We start from the raw sequence: 26,921 nt of genomic DNA, 5'->3' as shown, positions 1-26,921 counted from the left end.
TCCTGGAAGTTCTTTTGGTTTCCAAGGCATCATTAATACGCCTCATTAATAAATTGTTATCTCAGTCATCTCCTCGGTCATGAATGATTACGATTTGACAAAACAATATCAACAACTATTGAATTCTGAATGAGATATGTAAATATACATATAAAAGCTCCATGACTGACTTTTTGTTCCCAACATAGCCTTTCTGTTCGATATTGGGCGAGCCAACTGCGAACCAAGTTCCGTCATGCGTGAACTAAGTAGCCTATACAAATGTAGGACCGTTACGAAATTGTTTTTGCATAATTTATAATTCTATATAAATATCAGACCAATATGTTAGATGTTTTCTTAACTTAAAATTCGTGAAATCCACAAGTTAAATTGAAATCCAGGTGACTTTGCTTCAAAAGTGAAAAACACGGGCAACGACCGTAATGCGAAGTCTTGAGTGTTAATTATATTATTTTTTTATTTTGTGTTTATTTTGATTACATTTCAGGATGCCTATTAATCGGTTCCTACAGACTCTGTGTTATATGAGTGTATTAACAATTGGATTATCGTCAGCTAAATTAAAAAGAGGCTATTATCCGGGTTTGATTGACTTTTGTTCCAATGAAGAGGTTTACGTGGGAATTCCTTGGAACTGCAATGGCTATCTTCATTGTCAGAATGCGAACGGATTAAAAATGCCTTTCTGGATAGACTGTCCTGCTACACTGTATTATAATTACGACAGCAAAACGTGTACCTGGCCCCAGAACAGTAACCAACCATGTCAGAGCACTCAGGGTGAGTCAAATTGTGGTATCCCGAGTACTTACATTCTCAACTTCAGTACTTGTATTCCCAACTTCAGTTTTTATATTCCATCTTCAGTATTTCTCACTTCAGTATTTATATTCCTTAAATCAGTACTTATATTCTCACTTATACTTATATTCATTACTTATAATCAGCTTCAATACTTATATTCCAGTCTTTAGTATTTATATTCCAATCATCAGGACTTATATCCCTATTTTAAGGACTTTTATTCTATCTTTAGTATTTATATTCCCATCTTTAATACATATTTTCCTATCTTCAAGGCTTACATTCCCATCTTCATAAGTTAAATTCCCATATTAAGGTATTCTATTACCATCTTCATATCTTCAGTACTTAAATTCCCATCTTCAGTACTTAAATTCCAATATTAAGTATTTATATTCCCATCGTCAGTACTTAGATTCCTATCTTTTGTACTTAAATCTTCTCTTCAGTACTCATATTACTATATTCAGTTATTATACTCCGATCCTCAGTAATTATATTCCCATCTTCAGTATTGTGTTTGCTGTAGTTTCTCACAGCAGACTCTGGAGTCATAAAACTTAACCAGCTTACATTTTGATCTCTGTCCCACTTTTTAGTGGAAAAGTGAGACTGAGATCAAAAGTAAACTCATTTTAAGTTTGTATGACCCCGTGGACTGGATTATCAAAATAACAGATGACATTTGCGGTTCCTCACGCCAATGTAAGACAAATTTTATTACATTCTGATTATTTTCAAATTAGTCTCTTTAATCCCTGGCCTCATGTACGCCAAATACTCATAGAATGTACGTCACAAAATGTTTGATAGCACATTTTCGTTTATTTCTTCTGCATTTAAAAACATGGGGAAATTCCATGAATAAAATCTAATAAATGTCCAGATTGTTGATAGTTTTAATGTCATTTATATTAAGAGAATGCACGTAGTTTGTCGCCTGTCAAACCCAACATCTTGTGAAGTCTAGATTTACGTGAATTAGTTGATCTCCTAACTACCAATGGCATTCTGCACAATAACACATATTCATGTTGCTTAAAATTTCTTTAAATAAACCTGTGATATTGTATGCTCCAAAAACGTAAAGGACATTAGAAGCAGACTGGTGCTGAAGGCAATTTATACAATTGTGACCCCAATGCATAAAACGTCAGGTGACACAAGCAGTTTAAAAAAAAAATGCAGCCTCAGATTTCAAGGATACGTGTAGGGATAATAAAGGCATACTGTGTAAAATTTGTAGAATTTCTGAAAAAAGAACAACTGGGATATAAAAAGGGATCGAAACTTTGATTTTGTGGGGTGGGTGGGGGGAGGGGGTGAGGAGGGAAGTTTAGAAATAATTAACAATTAAACATAACACGAAGGATCCTCTACATTTGAAACCAGAAAACAAAGACGTCATTCTTTAATTATGCTGTGTTTTTGTTACTTAATTGCTAAACATAAAATATGAGATAAAGAAAAGGAATACGCCAAAGATCTTTAATTTAGGAAGAAATAGCTTTTTAAAGAGTAAAAATGGCGCTACACAATGACACAACATATAATATGAGTCCATTTCACAGGGTGTGTCTCTTTTCTTTGACAAATGAAATTATTAATGCTAAGATGTATATCTTTTTTTTTTTTTTTTTGATTAAAAGTATTTTTATTTGACTGTTGCCCTAACTCAGTAAGTAATTGAAATCACATGACATGCCTTTATTTATAATTACAAATTCATCAATACCGTCTGTCATTTACTAGGTATTTTCTTTGGTTTCTGTGTGATCATGTAGCACCAACCTTCCTGTGAATTTTTAGTCGCTAATATTGCTTCACATATTAAAACTCCATTAAATGTAAAACTTTGACCTTTACATGTTCTTTTTAATTCATTCTGACGGGTTATCACTCTCCCGTGTAAACAAGCAGAAACAATGAGACAGCAGTCATTTTTCACTCCCAAGAAGACATATTCCTTTACATTAGATTTCAAATGGTACACAGTAGTTAGAGTTAGTTCCTCCTACGCCTTTCATTAAATATCTTAATGCCGCGGCGTCCTCTAGAATTAATTCATTATCATCTAAATATCATGTACAGTCGTTGAAATGCAGGTCTTCATTAAAGAATGGTTTTTTTTTTTATCGACTTCTTAAAAATGAATACATTTGTGCATACCCTTGCCTTTTCCTGCCAATTTTGAGGGAGATTTTAGGCAGAGATTGAATGTATACACTATTGTCAGATACACAAATTATCAATAAGTAGATAATTCCTACATCCATCCCAACCTGAATGCTATGCTGTACAACCTATAGTTAGTGATCTAACTTAGCACAGGCCACCACCACAGTTAGAATACGTCCCATTTAATTGCAAAGTAGCAAAACTGAGCGGATCCACTCCAGCATGATTGTGGAGAGAGTTGGGAACTGCATTAAAAATAACCTGCAAATGCTTCTTTTTTGAGCTGGTCAATGTATTTGTCAATTCCAATATCAAAAAATTAACACAAATAAAGGAAAAAATTCAACATTTTATCGACGAGTTTTATTCGCTTTAAATTTATCCGCCATGTTGACATTCGTAACTATCTGAATTGTTCATAGTATACACTGTATGGTAGCCTGGTTCCCTGGCTCATTCACGTCAAGGCAGTAGTGGCTAGTGTCGCAGAGTACATGAAAGTAACAATCTCCCTTGCAGAGTTGTGGTTCGTTTGCGTCAAGATTTTACATTAAGTAAAATTAAAAAAAAAAATATTTCAAGGATTATTTCAAATTAAACTAATAGTTCTAGCTTAATGGACAAATATTTAGCGCACACATTTAATTATAAATTTATAATGCATTAAAATAAATGCGCTATTTCTCGTACTTATCACTGTGATATACGCGAGCCAACGAGAGGTAGCTGATGGGAGAGAGGAAGCTTCACAAGGACAGGGAACCAGACTAACTGTACAGTACATTAATGTTATCTACCCCGATTATATTGCTACATAAACAGTGTCCGTGGTCAATTTAATTTCAAATGATATTTATTTTATATGAAAATGTGTATATTTCATCTACTGTTGCTAAACTTCAAAACCTTAAGAAAGGACATTTTTTTAAAGAATTAACGAAGGATTTCCTTCTTTTTTATTTTTTGATTATTTCATTCAGCGACTTTTTTGCCAGGAAGGAGAACTACATCTCCATTTCCTATGCGGTGATAGGTGTATCAGTAATTTAACACATGTTATACACAAGAAAGGACTAAAATGAAAGGTATCGTGACAAAAATCATTCAATAAACGTCATTTTTTTGGTGATCTATGCATTTCATTCCAAATATTAAATACTTAAAGACAGTGGGTGCTTTATCTGACATTAATATCCAGCAGGAGAAATAAATTATCTACAGAATAATTAGATGATCTGAGTGTAATGTTGGTTTGTTAGATCAAAAACAATAAAATTAGAGCTGAATACAATTCATTATCAAATATACAACGCTGTCACAGATTAAGAAACATTGGGATTGACGAACTTGATTGATTTGCGAAATATATTCGTTTTGGGGTTTTTTATGATTGATTAAAGTTTCAGTTTTTGTCAATTTAAAATCATTATTTTCAGCCTGTATTTTTGAAGATGTCTGTCACATATTTTTTTTAACTAATGGAAAAAATGACAGAGTCCGTAGTTCAACTGGTACAACCTGTGCTTTCTTGTTATCGAACAATGAGTTTAAGAATAAAACAGAGGACGGTGAATGAAATAGTTTACAAGTATGGAATAAAAATGTATCTCGTGCAAAGATACAAGAGAGAGAGAGAGAGACTGTGTGTATGTGTGTGTTTCACATGTAGGTTACAGTCAAGAGTATAGAAATTTATAACTTCAATGTGCCATATCTTTAAATATTTGCTTAATTCTTATCCGAACACATTTTTCTTGCACGTCATTTTGCAAGTTGACTTTTTTTTTTGCACGACAAAATAACTATCTTGCATGTCGATATCATTTAACGAAGAATTATTTGTATACAGTGGCCAAAATTATACCTGAAAAAGAAGAATTCAAGTTAGAGTTCAACAAATATATGAAACGAAGAGAACTGAAACCTTGGGTACTGTCAAATGATTACTGATGTCTACCACTTTATACAGCATAGTCGTAACTCTATTAGTTTAAAGTAATCATTTGATGTACGTATATCGCTCATTTTTATTAATCTTTCTTTGCCCGACTCAACACTGATAAAATCATAAATAATCACATCTTTCCTTTAGAAATTACAGCTAAGTTTTTTTTCCAAACGACTCTATTGGTTGTATTGAAAGTTACGTAATTGGTCAACTAATCCTTATTTTAATAATCAACATTTAAAAAAAAAATCTTTGGTTAGTTTTATAAAATTTGCCAACTTCAGCAACATTTGTTGCCCATTGCTTCAAAATAGAGATTTTCTATTTAAACTATTTGAATTGTTCATGTAGGACGAAAAATTCCCCACCCACCCACCGTCCATGTCGATCACGGCAGCTAGATAGATAAACAGATCAGCAGTGTAATTAACTTGTATATTATGAAAAGTATAGTTTTTATCAATGATGATTTAATTTATGCTAAAACTCTTCTTTTTTTTTTTGAAAGTTAAACAATCAATTAACATGAGCATTTCCTGTTATTGACACCAGTAACATTTTTCCCACATAAGATATGAATTTTAATTAGACATTTAAATCACTCTAAATTTGAAGAAACAGTAAGCAATTCATTATCACTATTCAATTATCATTATCATATTCAATTAGTTTTGTTTCAGCCTTTCTGCCTAAAATTTACATATCGATATGTGTAAATTATCAATGGAGGATCCGATTTTTAAAGCAAGTAGGCATATTTACAGGCATCTTTCAATTAAAGATACATATCCCGAGATGTTTTAATAAGTTGGGACCACTCGCCTATAGGACATATGATAATAGCCCGTTCGGGTACATATCCTAAATGGGATATAACTTTACAATAAAAAAAGGGAAGAAAAATATTTTTGGCTGAAAATTTTGTAAATCTATAAACATTATTTAATGCAACAACTTTTGACAAAGTTTTTCTACGACCCTACAGTCTAAGATTGATTCCGGAGAATTCTTGGATCTCTAAACAGTAAAGATACAAAAAACACTTGTTTAGCAAAAATTGTTGCATATCATGCATTTTAAAGCAGATTTCAATATTTCAAGCTTTGTTTTTCATTGAAAATTTATATCTCAATTCGGATTTTATACCCCAAACGGGTTTTTATATCCCATTTTGTGGCGAGTGGTCCCAACCTGTTTTATGCTATGGTAATACAAGCATGATCAGGTAGTACTTACATCAGAAGCAAAGATATGGAGCTAAAATAAATTTAACATAAATGAAGATTTGACTCACCATTTCACTGCATCTCGTCTTAAGCCAATATTTTTAAATGTTCACAATGTCTGCAACAAATCAATTACTACTTACAATACCTGCATTTTCATTTTTGAATTAAAAACACCCCACAATTCAAACAACGTACATTTCTTTGTGGATCATAAGCCTTTTATTCTCTTTTTTTTTTCATTTACAAATCATGCGAGTATTCTTCAGACGAATCAAGTCCTAATTGACTTGCAGGACTTTGTTTTCAGTTTTAACAATATGTCATTTTGAATTTCCTCATTAACTTCAGAAGGTGTACTTGCTGGACTTTGTTTTCAGTACTCAACAATATTCCATTCGCTTCTTATATAAATATTTTCAGATGTCGTGAGGAGCTTCTGTCCAAATCACCCGACTGTGCAGGTGCTACATCCAGACAACTGCGCACAGTACTACGACTGCAGCAACATGAATAACCTTCCAAACCAACCTGCCTATCTAAACGAGTGTCCTTACCCAAAACTCTTCAACGCAGAGACCCTCAGGTGTGACGACTACGCCTCGGTAGACTGCGGGGATAGGAAAGAACCCCTCTCCCCTTGTAAGTTTACACTGAATTAAAACTTTGCAAGTTGTTGGGCATTGTTTACGGTATGCTGAAAATGGTTTTATTTTGTGGAGAAGAGACATCACAGACTTACGCTGCTACCAAGATTCTTCATATTTGCAAAAGCTTTTAAAATTAACGTCTTCATTTTTCCCTGTAATTTTTTTTAAACATTTCCCTTTTAACTACCTAAGGAAAAGCACTAAGTTAAGAGCCTGATTTTTTTTCCGAAGGCGATTACGTCAGACATCAGTGTTCTGGTCCGGACTGCACGCCGTGTACTGATCTGGTTCCCGGATGTGAAGGTGTTCCGAATGGTCCCACGTCATACCAGGGGAGGCTTCTCACCAAGTTTTACCTGATGTGCCGTAACAACAAGACCGAGTCAATCGAGATTTGTCGAGATGGCGTCTTTGATCCAGTATTGGGGCGGTGTACTCGAGACGTCGATCCACGTAAGTTCACATACAAAAAGTATGACTTATTCTATACATGTATATGTGTATTCAGGAACAAGTTAAAAAAAGGCATTGACGAAGATTTCAAATTGATATACAACCAAAACCCAGTTTTCTGTTTTTAACTGCTGTCATATCTGCTGGTAATGAACTAAGATAGATATTTTGAAACATTTTTTCTGTGGTAGTTAACATTTCTTCCAAATTTTCCAGGCGCCGTAGACATCTTGTGCACTACCAATCCAAATGCAAGAATGGAACATCCGGGCATCTGCTCGAAGTTCTTTGATTGTCGAGACAAGAAGCGAATGATCAAAGAATGTCCTTATCCAAGGCTGTATTCCCCGACTAAACAGGCGTGTCTAGACTTCAAAGAAGTTCAGTGCGATGGCAGAATCGAATATAAGGCGCCATGTAAGGATCTAAAACTTTGGAACATTATTTGAATGACCAAAGAAACATTTTTAAACTAAGAATTTGTTATAAGTATCTGTATTTGAAAATGCAGTTACCTTTTATTTTAACGAGAAAATAATACAAATAAAAATAATAAAAAAAAATAAATTTAATAAATAAAAATTATACAAAGAAAAAAAGGAAAAAAACCAAAAGACAGCCAACACCCTACACAATAACAAACTGCAGAAGTCAACTTTACCTTGTACAATAACAAAAAGACAGTCAACACCTTGTACAATAACAAACATAGACAGTCAACACCTTTTACAATAACAAACATAGACAGTCAACACCTTGTACAATAACAAACTGCAGAAGTCAACTTTATCTTGTAGAATAACAAACATAGACAGTCAACACATTGTACAATAACATGCAGACAGTCATCTCATTGTACAATAACAAAAAGACATTCAACACCTTGTACAATAACAAACATAGCCAGTCAACACCTTGTACAATAACAAACTGCAGACAGTCAGTTCCTTGTAAAATACACAATTACTGTCTACACAATTATTGCACACCCAAGTACGGACAAAAATATTATATAGTAGATTTTCTCATAAAACAAGTGTCCAACATTATTGCAATTTATACCTTATCAAATTATGAATAATTTTTACAAGTTGTTCATATAATAAAACTGGCATGTATAATGTTACAGGTGACTATGAGCAATACCAGTGTTCCGGATCTGATTGTCCGGTTTGTGAACTAGAAAACCCAAGCTGTGAAGGACTTCCGGACGGCAAGAACGCCTTCCTGGGTAGAGAGCAGACTCCATGGCATATTGAATGCGAGGGGGAAAGAACTATCAATAGATTAACATGTCCCGGAAACAATAACTTTGACCCCGTCAACCGACGATGTTTGGGACAAGAAAACATCAGTAAGACCTTGTTGCAATTCTAAACAAGCATCCTTGTTATCTGTCTAATTTTTATGGATGGTTATTTGTAAAGAAACAAATATGAAAAAAAACTTATTTAATATATCAATTAATTGATTCCAATTGTCAACCGCCAAGGGATTCTGTTTTCAATCTATTTCCAAAAAACGTGGCTGATTCTCTCGTTTTCATAGATAATAATGACGAACATTCAACCAATTCATAAAGATCTGACGCTTTTCTTCCGAAATCTTCTTCCAATGAAAATGACCGGTCTTTCTTGGATCTAAAGCTTATTTTCAAAAAATCAACTTTGAATTTCCTCATCCAAACTTACGAATCTATATAAAACCTTGTCTTTTTGATGTTAAGTTCCGTAAGTATATCGGAATTCATTTTACTTTTACTCTGTTCCTTGAGATTAATAGTATTTTTTATCAGTAATTTCCGTCGAGCATAGAGAACATTTCACCATAAGTACACACATGAGAACGATCCCAAAACTGTTACTATTAAATCTAGTGTCACTTTATAAATTTTAGGTATTGTATTCGCGGGAACGAATGAATATTGCAGGAAGCAGCCACAGGTTTGTGGAAATAGAATCGAGCCAAAAACCCATTGCTATGATAACCGACTTCATACACATTTTAATCACGTTACATATGAAAAACTATATATCATAATGCAATGATCTTTCCTCAGGACCAACCTTGTTCCCTGAAAAGGCTCCTTACGACCCAGAAGAGCTAGCTATGCAAGCTATTAACGGCATTCCACCTATGATTGACGTTAACCGTTCTAGGCCACCACCACCTAATGTACCAAACCCCGTCAACACCCGGTCCTCCATAAATGTTAACAATCTGATGGGCAGCGGCAGCAACAACCAGCGATCCGACTTTCCACGAGCTCTGTCGACGATGAACGAAGTATGTCGCGGGAACGAGGGTCTGCTACTTATGGATCCTAACAATTGTGCTAGATACTTCAATTGTTCTCGATATGCTGTTCAGTACGAAGGATTTGAACTTAACCAGGACGAGTGTCCATATCCTCAACTGTTCTCAGTGGAGAGTGGATTCTGTGAGGATTTCCTGGAAGTTAACTGTAAAGGCCGATTTATTCCGAAAGCTCCGTGTAAGTACAAAAAAAAGTCAAGAATAAAAGTACCGGATATTCTTTCATATCTTCAATTTCTTAATGCATGATTATTTTTCAATTAACATCATCCATTTCAGGCCAGTATTTAAATTCCCAACGATTTTGTGAAGGACCGATGTGTGCGTTGCCTTGTGATGAGAGGTCGCCATCTTGTGAGGGCATGCGAGATGGAAACAATACATTTATTGGAAGAGAGTTATCGCCCTTCTATATCACTTGTTTTAAAGAAAGAACCATATCGGTAGGAATTTGTCGATACGGTGTATACGACCCAAACCTTCGAATTTGCACCACAGAACTTGATCCATGTAAGAATCATGACTGCATTTTCATCTCTTTTTAACGGTTTGGTTAAGTACTCACCGAATTTTTTTTTTTAATTTCCACATTCTTTGAAAAAGTTATAAGGAAAGGTTTTAATTTCTATCAAAAATGCAGATTCTGTGGACACTTTCTGTAAAAAGCGACCAACAAGAGTGTTTCCCCACATCGCCAACTGTGCCAGGTATTACAACTGCAGCTCAATGACGAAGGACCCCGTCCTCGGTCGGTACTTACGCGAATGCCCATATCCAGAGCTATTTAACATTGAAAGTCTGAGCTGTGTTCAGCGTGAGGCAGCTAACTGCAGGTGGCGCTACGAACCGAGAGACCCATGTAAGTAACATTTAACATTTTGTGCTATTCTGGTAGAATAGTCAGTATCTTGTTTAATCGTTAAAAAGTATTTCCATTGATTAGTTTCATTACTAAGTAAAATTAATATTAATATGTATAGCATAATAAACATGTCAATTCATACAAAAATCTGCATGTTCCATTTAGCTCATATTGGTAAAATTTCATACTATAACCTCCATACACAGATATTTGTCAATTCTGATTAATACATATGTAGAAATCTTTGGGTTTGAATGCGGCACATGTAGCATTTTTATACTCAATTGTATTTTCTAGTCAATAGATTTCTTACATTAACAAAACATGTAAAAATATTGACCATTATAGGCGAATGGAAGAAAAACCAGTATTGTGAAGATCCAAACTGCGTGCCATGCGCAGTACGCTATAACGGCTGTCGTCAGAAGCCGGACGGAAACCACGCTGTCCCGAACAATAACTTTGAGTACTTAGAATGCCAGAACGGGAATGTGCTGAGTCTCCGATCTTGTGCACCAAACACGTACGACCCAATCAATGCTGAATGCAGCATGCCAGAATACAATTGTGAGAACCTACCTGACGGGAGAAACCCAATGCCGGGAAATGAAATGGGTTATATACTCTGCCAAAAAGGAATATACGCCGGGAAAGACTCTTGTTCTCCAAATTTTTATGATTCCGTCAACAGAATTTGCAGACCGAGGGCAGATACTATCCCGTGTGACGGACTGGCAGATGGAATTCACCCGATGCCGAAGTCTAATACTGACTTCATTCGTTGTGAAGGAAACGTTTTGGTGGACTCAGGTTCCTGTAGTCCAGACTATTTCGATCCGGTGATGAGAAAATGTACTACTACCTTGGCTAACAGAAACCAACCAAGAGAAGCTGTCTCAAGAACTGGTCTTTTACCGGATGGGGGATTACCCAATATACCGATACCTCCGCCTAGTTTTAGGCCAACAACAAGGGTTCCGCCCGTTTTGCGGGATAATCCGCCTCCTAGCGAGTTAGATTGTACCGGCAAACAGGACGGCTTTAATCCAATTCCAGGATCCGCCACTGAGTTCTATATCTGTAATAACAATAGATTCATAGGTTATGACACATGTAAACCATACATCTTTGATTTCGAACAGCGGAGCTGTGCTGTTGCCCCCTGTATGGGAATGCCGGACGGGCCCACGGCTATACCAGGAAATAATGTATTTTTTATTGTATGTGAAAATAACAAGATGTCTCAGCTGCGGTCATGTTCCCCATTGGTGTTTGATCCCATCAGTCAAAGGTGTGTCGATGAAAGGACTCCTCAATTCAACCCATGTAAGAAACTTTTCTGGAGCGATAGCTAGCTTTTGGAACACTGCATAAAATGGTGTGTGGATACATGAAGGGCTGACCAAATGCAAAATGTATATCTGCACTCGCACTTGTGACTTAAACATACGCACCTTTATAGCATTAGCTGGTACATGGATAATTCTTAACAGTAATCCTCAAAGCAAGCATTTAAGGAAAAATAGTCCAAATCTGGTGTTTATTATGATGATACATGTACCTATCCTGATCACGTGATAATCTGGATAAGCAGCAAAGTCACTAGAACTATCACGTGATTACAGGGTAGTTATCACCATCATAAACAACACATTAAATAGACAATTTTTCCATGTATTTACATTTACCAAGAATCTATTTTATTGTGTACACATTCTGTCCTCTTTTTCCGAATCGAGAAATCTAATTTATATATATTAGCCGCTTAATGACGTCATACCTTCATTATGTTAATATCGCCCCGAACTTGATTGGTATGGTTAATATAAACAAGCCATTGGTAAATGTAAATAAAAGGGTATTTACGATTAACTTCATTATCATTCAATTTGTGAACTGCATGCATGTACTGAAGCACTGATTATATATATGTGCACATCTGAAAACAGAATAATACGTAATTCTTAAATTTCATTTTAATTATTTCGATTTGTCAGTAGTGTGATTGACCTAAGAATTTCCACTTTCTACGCTATGCTTTTAGCTTGTTTGCTTGATTTATCTTCAAAACTCTGTATATTTTTAATAAAAAAAGTGTGATGTTTTCACTTAATTTGCTTTGATACTCCTATTTTCAGCCGACCCTGTTGCATTCTGTACCGAAAATCCACTAGCAATAATGGCCCATCCAGACAACTGTGCGCGCTACATTGATTGCACAAACAGGAACTCTCTGATTGGCCAATACCAACACGAATGCAAGTACCCGGATCTATTCGACAGCTACAACAACTCGTGTAAATCTTATCGGGAGGTTAACTGTGGGACCCGTCCCGAACCAAAAGCACCGTGTAGGTATCATCTCAAAGAGCTGCTTCAGGCTCTAAGAAGCCTTCATTACATCGGTATATTACAGGAGTATACTAATTTGTATAGTCAAGACCATTTCATATAAATGGAGACTAATGCTTTTTAATAAAAACATAAATAATATATAATTATATTTTCATATATATGCTTGTAAATAAAAATATATAAAGATATATACACAAATATTTTATAGCATTTACTAGTATTCAGTATGAAGACCCTCTATACACTGGACACTGAAGAGTTCTAACATGTCTTCTCTTGAAAAGTGGGGGGGGGGGGGTTGCACTGCGATGCAGGTGTTTGGCAGTACGTGATCAGCCCGTCTGATACACTTAGGGGAGCCATCCCTTATCTGCAACTCCTCTTACACGATTTGAATACAGTTCAATGAAACTTCCAAAATATGTTTCGTATATAGTGGCTTTGTGCATCTCCTAGTTTACATTTCGATCGGACACATACCGGGGGTTTCCCATAGCAAAAGCACGTTCTATGAAATTGGGGGTACCCATCTCTTTTCCGCAATTCGTCCTATACCACTGAACAACATTTGACGACGCTTTTACAGAATCTTTATTACATAGTGCCATTGTGCATCTCCTATTTTAAGTTTTGATCGGATAGATATTTTGGGGTTTCCATTGGACTTTGCCATTATACTCGATTTTGTTCACGCAATTCTTCCTAAACCCCTGAATGAAAATCAATGGAACTTCCACGGAAACTCATTTTACATACTGCCAAGAAATGCACTTTGTCATTATACTCATATGAGAGCTGGGGAACTAGTATTGTTTTGTGAGCTCAGTGCTCACAGTACCTCTCGTTTTGCAATTGAAGTGATCTGCTCTCAAATCTAAAATTACAAAGGAAACATGCAGTATATTACTAAATTTGTAATCAATTCAAACATTCTGAATTCGTGAGTGTTTAACTATAAGACTAAAATTAATTTATTGAACACTTAATTTTAAGTAATATCCTCCATTTCTGTTCGTCTTTGAAAATTTTGCCTAAGGTTTAATTGCTGGTACCCCACGTTAAAATAAAATGCATGTACTTTGTACATGTACATAGATAAACTCGATGTTTACACTTTTTTAACGAGATAACTTAATCAATGTCCAGGAAACAATTGATTCATTAGTGTATAGAGGGTTTTAAAAATATAAAGAAAAGAGACGCACGCTAAATTGTGGTAGTTTAACCTGCTTAACCACCTGTGGACCCCTATATTCAGTAACATCTTGTAACAGGTGACTATAAGATGAACCTAATCTGTAAAGACCCTTCTGGATCATGTCCCTCGTGCGAGGCCAAGCATCCAAGCTGTATCGGAAAGAGGGACGGACCCCAGGCAGTTCCGGGTAAACCTAACTTCTTCATGGAATGCATGGACGAGCGAACGAAGAGGGTTACACAGTGTCCCGTTTTGGCGCCGAACTTTGACCCCGCCCTTGGTACCTGTAGTATGGGATTAGATTCGTGTATGTAGCGCATTGTCTGCAGTTTGGATGCCGATTCATCAAATTATTGACCTACACATATCTATCAAGAAAATCTAAACTTTACTTCTAGTGAAATGATTTGGAGAACGATAATGAGATGTCATAAGATATTTAAGGTTATTTTGTTTTTCTGTAGTGAACCCCACCCCATACTGCAAATCAAACCCTTCTGCTGTGGTTCCACACCCCGACAATTGTCACCAATACATCGACTGCAGACAGAAGAACACACCCCTCGGAAATTACCTTCAGGAATGCCCCTATCCCCTGCTCGTGTCGGAGAACGACACTAACACCGGCACGCCCTGTCAACCTTTTGACCTTGTCAGCTGTGGACTAAGAATGGAGCCAGTGAGCCCATGTATGTTAATCCTACTTTATATTTTCTTTATACGAAGATATGCCACAGAAACTGGTTTATATTAAACATAATTAAACGCATTCAAAGATGCAATTAATATCTACCAAATTTATTTCCCAATTATATAATTTAACACAAACATAGGTAATCACAATGTATTATAAAGTGGCAATTTAATCTAATTGATTCTTTGCATGTCGTTATTAGAAAGTATTTGATAATTTTTTTAGCATTATTCGATTCTAGCCTTTTCATGTCATGAATTGCACTAAAATTAAATATACTTCACATCTAGGCGACTACGAGTTTTCCCACAAGCCCTGTAATGAGGCAGACCCCAGCAAATGTGTTCCTTGTAATATAAGACTACCAAGTTGTAGGAACCTTCTGGACGGAACTCATGCGCACCCAACCATGCCCAATAAATACTTGATCTGTAAGTCGGAGAGAACGCTGCGGGTCATGACCTGTCCCAAAGGAGTGTTCGATGAGGCCGCTGGACAATGTAGAGCAGCTGTCGATTCTCGTGAGTGTTTAAATATACGTAAGGTAACTTAAGCATCCAATCGTCAAACTTTTTTATCTTACTTTTAAACCCTGTATTTTTAACTTAATGATTTAAATTAAAACACAATAAAAAGAATTATTAGGTATGTAAAAACTAAAGGAAAAAAAATTACTGCGTTTCCCAATATTACCTAGACATCGCTAGAATTTCGTAAAAACAGAGGTGGAAATGGTAAAATGTTCAGGGATTTTCAGAATCAGAAAATTTTATTTAAAGTCGGATTTTCAAACAAATAACATAAGTTCTGTAGAGCTTTTTTGCATATGATAGAGTTTAGGACTGGTCTTTCACAGCTATGGATTGATGTTCTTAATGAATGAAGTTCATTATATACAAATTCTAGTCAGAAACTCTGGTCACGACAAAATGATTTTAAATTAAGGAGTATGGTCAAAACTTTATTCTAGAGTTTAAAAAGTGCCATATTAACCAAGAATACAATAAAAAAATTAAATTTAAAAAAATAAAAGAAATATTATTTGATTTTATAAATTTCAAGAACTTTGTACAACAGTTTTAAATGTACATGTATTTAAAAAAAACAATCAGGTTTTTTTTAATGTGGTACAACTTAAAGGTGCTTGGACACAGATTTGAAGTTAATATTTTCTCAAATTTTCTGTAAAATTTCATGACTTATATGTTGCCATAGCATTTCATACTAAAATATAATAAAAATCTTATTTCATCTCGTAGTTATTGAAACTTCAAATTTCTGAACGCGTTTAATTGACACATCCTTGCACTTTCACAAATTTTAATTTTATTCTTAATACTTAAGAAAAGTGGCAATTTTGTTGTGTATTAATGAAAAATATTAAAACTATAATCCAGAAAATTCAGAGTAGAAATGTTCGAAAGCAAAACCCACTCACAGTATTGTCAGTCTGTGCTCAGTGGTGTGTGCAGATTTTAACAATTGAACACACCCGGTGAATCATAAACATTAACAATAACAGAGCTCGTGCCCTGTTTACAAAAACAGTTTACGTTTCACGGGTGTATTCAATTTGTTAAACTCTGTACACAACACTGAGCACGGGCTGACGATATTGGTGAGGGGGTTTGCTTTCGCACATTTCTACTCTGAATTTTCTGGACTATAGATGTAATGTTTTTCATTAATACACGACAAAATCGCTTCTTTTCTTAAATGTTAGGGATAAAGATAAAATTTGTGAAAGTGCAAGGATGTGTAAATCAAACGCGTCCAGGAATTCGTAGTTCCAATAATTTCCAGATAAAATAAGTTTTTAATTATATTTTCGTGTGAAATGCTATTGCAATATATAAGTCGTGATATTATACAGAAAATTTGAGAAAATATTAACTTCAAATCTGTGTCTAAGCACCTTTAAGGTTGAACTCTAATGTCCAAACTTGAAATTGCAGTAATAACCATATCGAGTTACGATGCAGTTTTGGAATACTGCGTGTGTAAAGAAGATACACGCTATTCAATACTGATTTGTATGTTGGTTTTAGATTTGTTTTGCTTCATATATTTTATTCACACCTGCACCAAAATTAAGGGTCGTATCTCGCTCTTTCTTAATTTCATAAAAGTTATTTGTATCCAAATTACGCTAATATTTTGTATTCAGTCTAAAAAATAACTCTTTAATGTCAATTCATAACCACTGTGATGTAAGTTAGCATCATAATTTATTATCTAGATTCGTAGACTGTAATGTATAAGCAGAGGTCTTTCCTTGATATTTTTGTCCAACATTAATTTCAAATTCAGCCTTTAAACCTATAGTTACGTAATGCTTAACATTTCGAATATTACTGTCCGCCTTTTTTCTAGTCGCAATTTTTTGAAATTCTTGATAAAAAAAATATCTTATTTTATAAATGAATCGCATGAATTTCAGTTTAAATTCCCAGAAACGTACCTTGACTCACCCTTAATGACATACATGTACACCTGTATGCTGTTAAATTTAAAACAATAAATCATGCATTTTGTTTTGCTTTACGACAAATTTATTAATTAAATTGCACTGTATAAAATGAAATCCTTCGTTAAATATGTCTTTTTTAAATTGATACTTTAGGATTCTTGAAAGAGAAAATTCTCCTCTATTCCTTATAATCATACGTATATTCATATTTTTTGGCTATCTTATTATTTTTTGACAATAAATTTGCATGCAGTCATAATTAATTTCATGATCCTGTAGGAAATCCAATTGCCTACTGTAAACGTAACCCCAACGAACGGCTGCCTGATCCGGACAACTGTGCCCGATTCTTCGAGTGTTCACTTCCCAACAGTAAATACGGCTCCTACGTGGACGAGTGTGAGTACCCAAAGCTGTACGACTCCGCCGCCAAGAGGTGTAGGCCGTTCATGCAGGTTAACTGTGGCAGAAGAAGAATCCCTATTGATCCCTGTAAGTTTGGACTTACGTATTTTATAGATATCATCAAAATAATTTAGCGGTAATCTTATTCTAGCGCCTTCTGTTATATTTTTGTCCTCATTTTTCAAGTACATCCTAACATGATTAAAACAAATACATGTGAAACCTTGATTCCAAATGCGCTAATTTATGATATTATACTTTCAAGTTAATTAGTTGAATCTGATTCGTCGAGAAACATTTGTTAAAAAACACTATTACCCGCTGAATAATGAAGCCACGCCCTCCAGCATAGCAACAGTAGACATTGCTTGACGACGGGTGATATTCCAAAAAATATTGACTGCGCAGAATTTATGCGCACAAGGTTCACTGTAATACGTATTTGTTTAAAACATTCAGTATAATATAATAAATACTGCATGTAGTTGAGTGTAACATTGAAAATTTTCACCCCAAGAAAACCATTGTCAACCGAGGCGCAGCCGAGGTTGACAATGGTTTTTGAGGGGTGAAAATTTCCAATGTTACACTCAACTACATGCAGTATTTATATAATTACGCTAATCGGATGACATGGAGGAATTCGCATAATTTTGAGTGCGCTGTTCAATGTATGCATGCACCATTTTTGAGTAGAAATCTTCGATGACTTTTATTGCTAGTGCTCTTGAGCTCTAGCAACTACGTTCGTCTTTTTAACTGGAATATGCATGCTCGAATTCACGGTATGGCATTCTGGGAAAAGACACCATGTCAATTTCGTATTATCATCAGAAAATACATATTATCTGAAGTTTCGTGTTTTGTCGTCTAACCTGTACAAAATAGTACCAGCTACTAAGGCCAAGGCTGTAGCGATAATATATTTCTAAAATTGATTAAAATCTACAAAGTTTTTCTTAACTACCATCTCGGGCCTTTCCGGCAAGCTCGGAAAATAACCTCAAATGTGTTATGCAAGTGTCCGTTTTTTCACAGACATTGAAATGTAGGGGAACCCCTTATCTATATAGTCTGGAGCTAAACTTCAATGAATGTAGCGTGTGATTTAACCTAAATACACAATCAACCCCGTGTAGCCAATACTTTAATTGATGGGAAGGGACTCCATTTTGTACAAAAGATGAAAAAAATTTCCGAGCTTGCCGGAAAGGCCCGAGAAGAGGGACTGCTACAAAAAAGTGCCACGTTGGAATATTTTAAATAAGGTGCTCATTGGTTTTATCGATCACTTAAAATTATAACATTTTCCATCTCAGTATTGAAATAACAGCAAAAGATACATTGCCTAAAGCACAGTGATGTCATTGCCGGCGAATTTTACCATTCTGGATCGAGACCCCTTTTCCCCCAACCCCCACCCACCCCCACCCCACCCTCTGTGCAGCACTGCCTTCCTATTTATAAGTAAGAATTAGAAAGTGGTTCAGAAATCTACTTCTGTGTTTTATAATGGCTACAACTCTAGATCACCAATGTTTTAAAAAGTTTGTAAGACATACAAATGTCATGAATAAGGCCAGTCCACAGAGGAAGACTTGAATTATAATACAAATATTATTAATACCTCTGTATTATATTACACCCCTGTACACACTAAAATACGAATTTTATAAGATGTAAATCTGGATAAATTCACGTGCTGTTTTCCCGCAATAATTTTAGCAGTTCTTGAACCACTCTTTTTAGTAATTCCTTTATTCTATTTATTTTTTTTAGTTTTCTACCATAAAAACAAAAATATTTTTATTTGTGTTTTGATCTGATTCGCTTAATAAAAGGAATAAGCTAATAAAAAAAAGGGGAAGATAATTATAACGAACCGTGATCGATCTAAAAAAAAAAAAACCTACAAAACAATACAAATCTGTGAACAAGGCAGAAAACACAGACCCATAGAAATTCCAGAGGTGGGATCAGGTGCCTAGGCGGAGTAAGCATTCCCTGTCGACAGGCCACACCCGCCGTGAGCTCTATATATTGACCAGGTAGACGGAATATTCCGTTGTCAGAATTAGTATGAAAACAAAGGCCTAACAATTTGTATGAAATATGGCAGTCAAAATACGACCCAATGATAGATTATATTTGCTAACAAAGTCATTATAACAACCATAGAATTTTACGAAATGCTGACTTTAAACGAGGTTTTGAAATCCCTGTAACATCAACTTATCTGTCAGTATCCTGCCTCGGTTTAGAAATTGATTTTACTCGGAGCATGCTCTTGAGTTTTGAATGCTGAGAGACATGAACACATATGCAGGTGAAAGCGAAATATGTCTACATAAATAAGGAAAGTTTAGTTGTTGATGGAAAGCTAAAGTCATCTCTTTTGTCATACAATTTAGTTGTTAGTTGGCATGTATATATACAGAACCATATGATTTGTCTTAAGAAATAGAATATTCTTGATACAGTTTGAAAAGATTCGAATAGTCTTATGATACACTATATGAAAAGATTTTGTATTCTAATACAAGTATAATTCATCATACAAATCTTGCTGTGTGTGTAACAGCTTTTAAAGGCCAAAAAATAATCAAAGTACTGAAAGTACTACTACGAGTTGATGGTATTGATTATATAATGTTTAAGGAGGCTGGGGGTCAACAAATTAACCATCAGATATAACTTACTTTTTTAGATATGATATCTTAAGCTGTCAACTATCATTTGGCAAAGAAAAAATTCATACATTTTAGTTTTAAAATTTGATCATTTTTGTATATCTTTATATGGAGCTCTTCTTCTAAAGGAGATCAATATAGTCTAAAAATGGCCACGACCACCCAGCCCTCTTAAATGAGTTGAGGTCTCTAGTCCATATATGGATATGTGATATTATGTTCAATGATGAAAGCTATCACTTTAAAATCTTTTCTTTTTGTTTTCTTTGAAAAATAAAATTATATCATTTTATTTACACCTTTTGCAACATGTATTTTTAACATGTATATTTATTTTTGTTCTTTAATATTTACTGGAATGTATGATGATTTATCACAAATCGAACCCTTAAACATAGAAAACAAATAATACTAGCTAGTTTTGGGATTTTTCATAAAATGGCAATGTAGCTTGCATTTAAAGTAATTTGTATTTTTACAAAATATTAAAGGATACCATCATTGAAATGGTCACAGAGCACGGACTATCATCATTAAAACTACCGAGAACAATTTTTGGTCACTCGATGTCATTTGACAGAAATATTATATATCAAATGACTAGAAATTTCAAATAGGGACAAATGGCACAACTGTTGTAAAATCATATAACAGTATTAAAACAACTCCTAAATAGACAAAAAAAAAAAGAAAGAAAGAAAGAAAAAGAAAAAGCCTTAAACACACATATCTAAAACTAATAGGTCAAACCTACTATAGTATTACAAATAGGGAATTATTATTTACAAATAGCGCAAATTGAATTATTTCATTAACATGCTTATTGAATATTTTCACTGCTTTCTTAAACTGACAAACAATTTGACATTTTCAATGCACATCAATATGTTCCAATTCTCGTGATTAAGCCAGTCTTAAAATTTACATCTTTTACTTTCATTTATATGTAGATTTCATAATTCAATTTTCTTGATTTAGTTACTATTGAAATTCAACTCCTTTTTTCAAAATTTACATGCACATATGATATTTCAAATCTTTTGATTTAGCCACTCTTGATATTCAGCCCCCTGTCTTTTATGATCATTCACAATAATATTCTTGATTACTCTACTCTTGGAATTCAACTTCTTGACATTTAATTGAAATGAGCATTTTATATGTTATTTCGGTTAGTTTAGTCACTCTTGAAATATAACTACTTGACTTTAATTGACATGCACATTTTATATATCATTTCTCTCGGTTTAGCCTTTCTTGAAATTCAACTACTTGAATTTCATTGATACATGTATGCATTTAAAAATTCGTTCGGCTTTTCGACTTAAGACTTTAAATTCATCACAATGACATGATATTGACTATTTACATGATCTATCTACTATTGAATTAATTTGATTTCTTGATCATTTCACATTTATAAATATGCATTTCACATTTAATTTATCAATAACATCCCACTTAATTTTTTGGTTTTTATTTATCGCCTTCAGTACTATTAATTCACTTTATAACATGGCCAGCATCTGGTAGCAAAACATAGCTGGACATATTAAAGAAAACCACTTTCCAGTGTAGTGCCGACAATTGAGATAAGAATCATAGGCGTGTTAAGTGACCATTGCTGTATTTAAAGCTTGTTGTGAAACAGATCTAGATTGTGGAAGACAGGAATTCTCAATAGTGTTTTTAACAGGGAAAAAGAAATTGGAGCACAAAGTTGTCCGCTGCTGAAAAAATCTGACCCTTTAAGCAATCGAAATATTTTATTGCTTGCACAAGAAATAAGAACTTTAATTTTAAAATTGTTTTTTCAACTAGTACAGCTCATTTCTTCCGTTTGAGATTAGAAGCTGATTTACTTCGACCTTCCTTACTGCATACTTCTCGCCTTGTTTACAAACATAGGAAGTGTTCTCTGTGTTGAACGATTCATCACTAACGCGGAAAAACTGCTCTGTTCATTAGCATAACAGCGCAAGAATTACTTTATTTATATACCACCAGCACGTCAATCTTTTAAAAATAACCTGGTTTGTAAATGTTCAATTTTGTGAATTTTCTTTAAAAATCTGTTTTCAAAATACTTCTTATTATATAAAACATTTATTGATTTATAAATCAAAACTTTGTTTGCACGACATGTCACTTTTGTTGACCGCATGCCCCTAACACTATTTTCTTTCGCGGATGGACACAAATTCCAATAAAATTAATAATAAATATTTATGTTTATAAACACTTTAAAGCATATCAGGAAACATATTCTTGTTCTGTAGATTATGAAAACGGTAAATAAACCAATATTATACAAGAACCTGTACGCAAAATACTCAAATGAAAATGTGATTAGTTTCGATACATTGGGGAATCCCTTACAAGTCACATAACATGAGTTGATACCATCAACTCGTAAAAATTATCCATAAACGTCTGACTGTGCTCGTAGGCAGTATGTACTATTGTCAAGTTACTTATTATTTGTATATTTCTTCAGGTGAATATATCCAGAATGAGTTTTGTCCACCTGGACAGCCGAACTGTAAGCCATGCAGAGAACGTATTCCATCATGTAGAGGTCTTCCTAACGGAAACAACACGGCCCCTGGTCACGAGGGAGGGTCTATTTACATTACTTGCTTTAACAATCGGACTATCTTTGTCAGAACTTGTGAAGGGGGGGTGTTTGATCCAATTACTAGGTCATGTGTTTCTGCTGCACCCGAAATTAGTCCAGGTAAATATGAAAATTAACACAAGAAAACTATTGTTAAAAAATTTAATGTATTAAAGTTCATTTTCCGCAAAATTCACTTAAAAGGCTTCTGCAACTGTGAAAATTAAAATTCTAACGGACTGCTCTATGAATATACAGCCAATCCAGAAGCCTTCTGTCAAGTTAACCCTGGTATGAAGTTAGAACACCCTACAGATTGCTCTAAATATTACGATTGCTCGAGGCCGAATGGTGCATATGGACGGTACTTGTTTGAGTGCAAGTACCCTGACCTTTATGATCAGGTGTCAAAACGATGTGAAACTTTTAGGACTGTCAACTGTGGAGCCAGAACTGCGCCACTTAATCCTTGTGAGTACTTTCAAAAAGTTTCGTTTCAAAACTTCAAGAAAATTTTAAAATTTATAACCATTCTTAGTGGTCCAGTTACATTTACTGTGTTAATATAGCAGTTTATATTCTCTTTATTCAATGATTTTCTCCGCATGTTTAGGTGACTACCTCCAGAACCGCTGTAAGCCCGGGGACCGCAATTGCATACCCTGTAGGGAGCGGCTACCTTCATGCGTGGGACTAAAGAACGGAAACAACACAATTCCGGGAAGAGACTTGACGGACACTTTCGTCGTCTGCTGGGAGGGGCGGACTGTCAGTGTGGAACAATGTCCTGCGGGATATTTCGATCCCGTGCAAAGGAAATGTAGAACGGAAATCGGAGCAGGTACTCTAGTCCTAAAAGAAAATTGAATTTTATGCAGTTATATTTGTTTACACAAACCTGAAGACAATTTTTATTGATATCGTATTTTATTTTATACAGCGGTGATACGGGCTTATTGTACGGCCCATCCCGGAGAAATAAGGGCGAATCCCGTAAACTGTGGCCAGTACTTTGATTGTGGTGAAGAGAGTATCAAACAGCGAACTTTCCTCCGGGAATGTCCCTATCCACATCTGTTCCATGCCGAGTCATCTACTTGTATGAACTTCACAATGGTGGATTGTGGAAAACGGCGAGAGTACACGGCTCCATGTATGAATCTATTACATATTCAAATGTATCTTTGGATGTACAATCTCTTTGAAAGTTTCTTTTTGTTTTGTTTTGCTTTTGTTTTTTGTTTTCTTTTTTTTTTTTTTGTTTTCTGTTTGTTTAGTTGTTTGGTTGTTTTTTTTTGGTTTTGTTTTTTGATTACTAGTATCTCTGAATCCACATTTGACAGGTGACTATTTACAAAATCGCTGTCCACCATCCAATCCTAGCTGTAAACCTTGTCGCGAGCGTCATTTTGATTGTTCAAACCTGCCAGACGGCCTTAACCCTATAAGCTTGGACACGCCCTCCAGCAACTACGCCCTCTGCTTCCAGGGAAGAACCATTGTCACTGAGGCATGTAAGGAGGGAATCTTTGACCCCAGACAAAGACGATGTATCGGGCGCGTCACAGAAGCTACACCACAGCGACGTGAATTTACCGAAGGTTAAATAGCTTTTTTTTCCTGTTTACACTATCTAAAATGAAACTGGTATATACAGAGTAATTCATTCTACAAAATATTGATTAGTATGTATTTTTCTATTTACCTCCTCCCAGGGAATTCAAAATATTGCCGTAAAAGTAATAGATATGCATTATAGTACATATAGTGATTCTTTGTATTCACAGATATGGTGAAGCAGCACTGCCGTGATAATCGTATGGCCATTCTGCCCCATCCTTTCCAATGTGCTCAGTATTATGATTGTAGACGGGTGATCGGAAACAGTCACTTGAGAGAATGTAAATATCCACAGCTCTTTGATGAATCCACCATGACGTGTCGGAATTTTACTGACGTTAACTGCGGGGAACGTACCGAACCTCGAGCCCCTTGTAAGTACAGAGACAAGAATACCGAGTCTGTGTTTTGAGAATCTTTAAGGTTTTATATACTATAAGTTTTATCATATGAATCAGGATATTCGCAAAGTATCAGCAGTCCGAGTTTATATCATTTTGCTTTGTGAGTGGCAGGCTAAATGCATCAAAACTAGTCATGTTCTCAAGACTAGACCCCTCCCCCCTTTTGTAAGAGAAGAGAGAGAGAATATCTGTGTGCTATATGCATTTTATATTCCATTGTTCTAAAACCTGACTTCCACAACAATTGTACAACTTATCTTCCATCAGGTGACTACCTTCAGAACCATTGTGAGATGAATGCCACGGACTGTACGCCATGCGAGGAGCGATTGCCAAGTTGTATTAACCTACCGGACAATAATAACCCCTACCCTAACAAACCAAACTCCGAGTACTACATCAAGTGCTACAGGAACCGGACCGTGTCCGTAGAGGCGTGTCAAGTGTCTAAATATAACCCGGCCACCAGAGACTGCTCGGATCGAGTCGACCGACGTATGTTATTGTATTTGAACAAGTTTTTGTAAAACATATAACTGTAAGATTATACAGGGAATTTTTCTGCATTCATTAAGGTACATGTACAAATTTAATTATGTATAGCTAGGACTTCTCATTTCATTGTTCTAGGCTTTACTGTTCGTAGGTACACGTGTTATAGGGTAAAGAATCAATTATTTCTCATTGTATTTTAGAGATTCTTGGGAAATTTTGCCGTGAGAATCCAAATGCAATAATCCAAGATCCGGAGAACTGTGCGCGATATTATAACTGTAGTGAACCTTCAATGGTGACGGGCTTGGATCGACCTTATCTCAGAGAATGCTCTTATCCAAAGCTGTTTGCCTCTCCGGCGGTCGGCTGTCAATTATTTATGATGGTCGACTGCGCCAAACGTAGAAGAGTACCAATGTCACCTTGTAAGTAGTTAACTAAATATCTTACCTAAAAATCTTGAAAATATTTGGTATAGTCCACAAAAGTTGATTAGTTCATTTCCAAAGCAAGCGGTAATTTAAACAATAAAATGCTTTCTTTGGTTGTTAGTACGGGAATTAATGTCGCAGCTGTTGCAGAAAAAAATACATAACCCGCGTAAGCGGATTATGTAATTTTTTTCTGCAATAGCTGCGACGTTAATTCCCGCACTAACAACCAAAGAAAGACATTTTATTGTTTATATTTATATCTGTATAAATAATCATTTAAAGTAGGATTAAAATGATTAATTATTATGATATGTGCGTCATAGTACGTTTCATTGATGGAACAGCCACTTATCAAGAAATCTGTACAGGTGATATGCCTAGTGTTGTTCATGAACTGATAAACGGCAATAGTTTTCTTTAGAAATAAAGAAGAAAATATTCAGTGGATGTAAATATTTCTCGAAATGAAGACTAGCATAGAAATAAAAAACCATAGAAAATAGCTAAAAACATCGTCGTAGTATTTACAACTTTGTACAGTTCATTTCAACTGAAAAGTTATTTCTATTTAAGGTGAATACGTAGAGAACCAGTGCTTCGGAGCGAATTGTGAACGGTGTGAAAGTAAATTCCCCTCCTGTGTCGGTAAAGAGGACGGAAGTAACATATTCCCGGGCCGAGAAAACACAGGATATTACATCGTTTGTTATCGCCAAAGAACAGTTGCCATAGTGTCATGTAACCAAGGAATCTACAGCCATAGCGAGCGCGCATGCGTAGGCGATCCAAATCCAAAACCAAGACTACAATAGCTTCTTCTCTAGAAAGAGATTCGGATGTGTTATTTGAAGGCATGCATGTTTAAAACAAACTGTAAATATTGTGTAAGAATACGTGTCTCACATCTCTTCATGTACGTACAAGCGTCAATATGACCTGAATGGACAAGGTGTTCATAACGCTGAATCGGAAAAAAACAGAAATCTACAAAGTGCATTTCGGACAACAACGAGAAGCAAAAGACAAGGATAAATTTAGGAGTAAAAAAGCAGTTTTCACAGCAAAAGTAACAAGATGTCCTTTCTGATGATGGGGAAAT

At 35.1% G+C, this 26,921-nt stretch overlaps 1 protein-coding gene across 2 annotated transcripts; it reads left to right on the top strand.

The window, feature by feature from the left end:
• The first annotated feature begins 450 nt into the window (after nucleotides 1-450).
• Nucleotides 451-26,921, top strand: LOC133192909 (uncharacterized). 2 transcript variants are annotated; one of them, XM_061328919.1, is made up of 23 exons: nucleotides 451-783; nucleotides 6,583-6,801; nucleotides 7,041-7,262; nucleotides 7,479-7,679; nucleotides 8,392-8,616; nucleotides 9,322-9,756; nucleotides 9,858-10,088; nucleotides 10,219-10,437; nucleotides 10,789-11,766; nucleotides 12,579-12,791; nucleotides 14,070-14,300; nucleotides 14,458-14,682; nucleotides 14,978-15,208; nucleotides 17,437-17,649; nucleotides 22,750-22,989; nucleotides 23,128-23,340; nucleotides 23,483-23,710; nucleotides 23,810-24,022; nucleotides 24,213-24,470; nucleotides 24,657-24,863; nucleotides 25,161-25,388; nucleotides 25,589-25,813; nucleotides 26,396-26,921. In XM_061328919.1, exons 1-23 carry the CDS (start codon nucleotides 492-494, stop codon nucleotides 26,632-26,634), a joined length of 6,186 nt encoding a protein of 2,061 aa, XP_061184903.1. In that variant the 5' UTR covers nucleotides 451-491; the 3' UTR covers nucleotides 26,635-26,921. The 2 variants fall into 2 exon arrangements, with proteins under 2 accessions (XP_061184903.1, XP_061184907.1); XM_061328923.1 differs by lacking the exon at nucleotides 14,070-14,300.

This window comes from Saccostrea echinata, unplaced genomic scaffold (assembly GCF_033153115.1).
Source record: "Saccostrea echinata isolate AGI-Se365-2 ecotype Australia unplaced genomic scaffold, CSIRO_AGI_Sech_v1 ptg000001l, whole genome shotgun sequence".
Classification (NCBI taxonomy): Eukaryota; Metazoa; Mollusca; class Bivalvia; order Ostreida; family Ostreidae; genus Saccostrea; species Saccostrea echinata.
The sequence above is the reverse complement of the archived record's forward strand: the minus strand, read 5'-3'. Positions and strand labels throughout refer to the sequence as shown.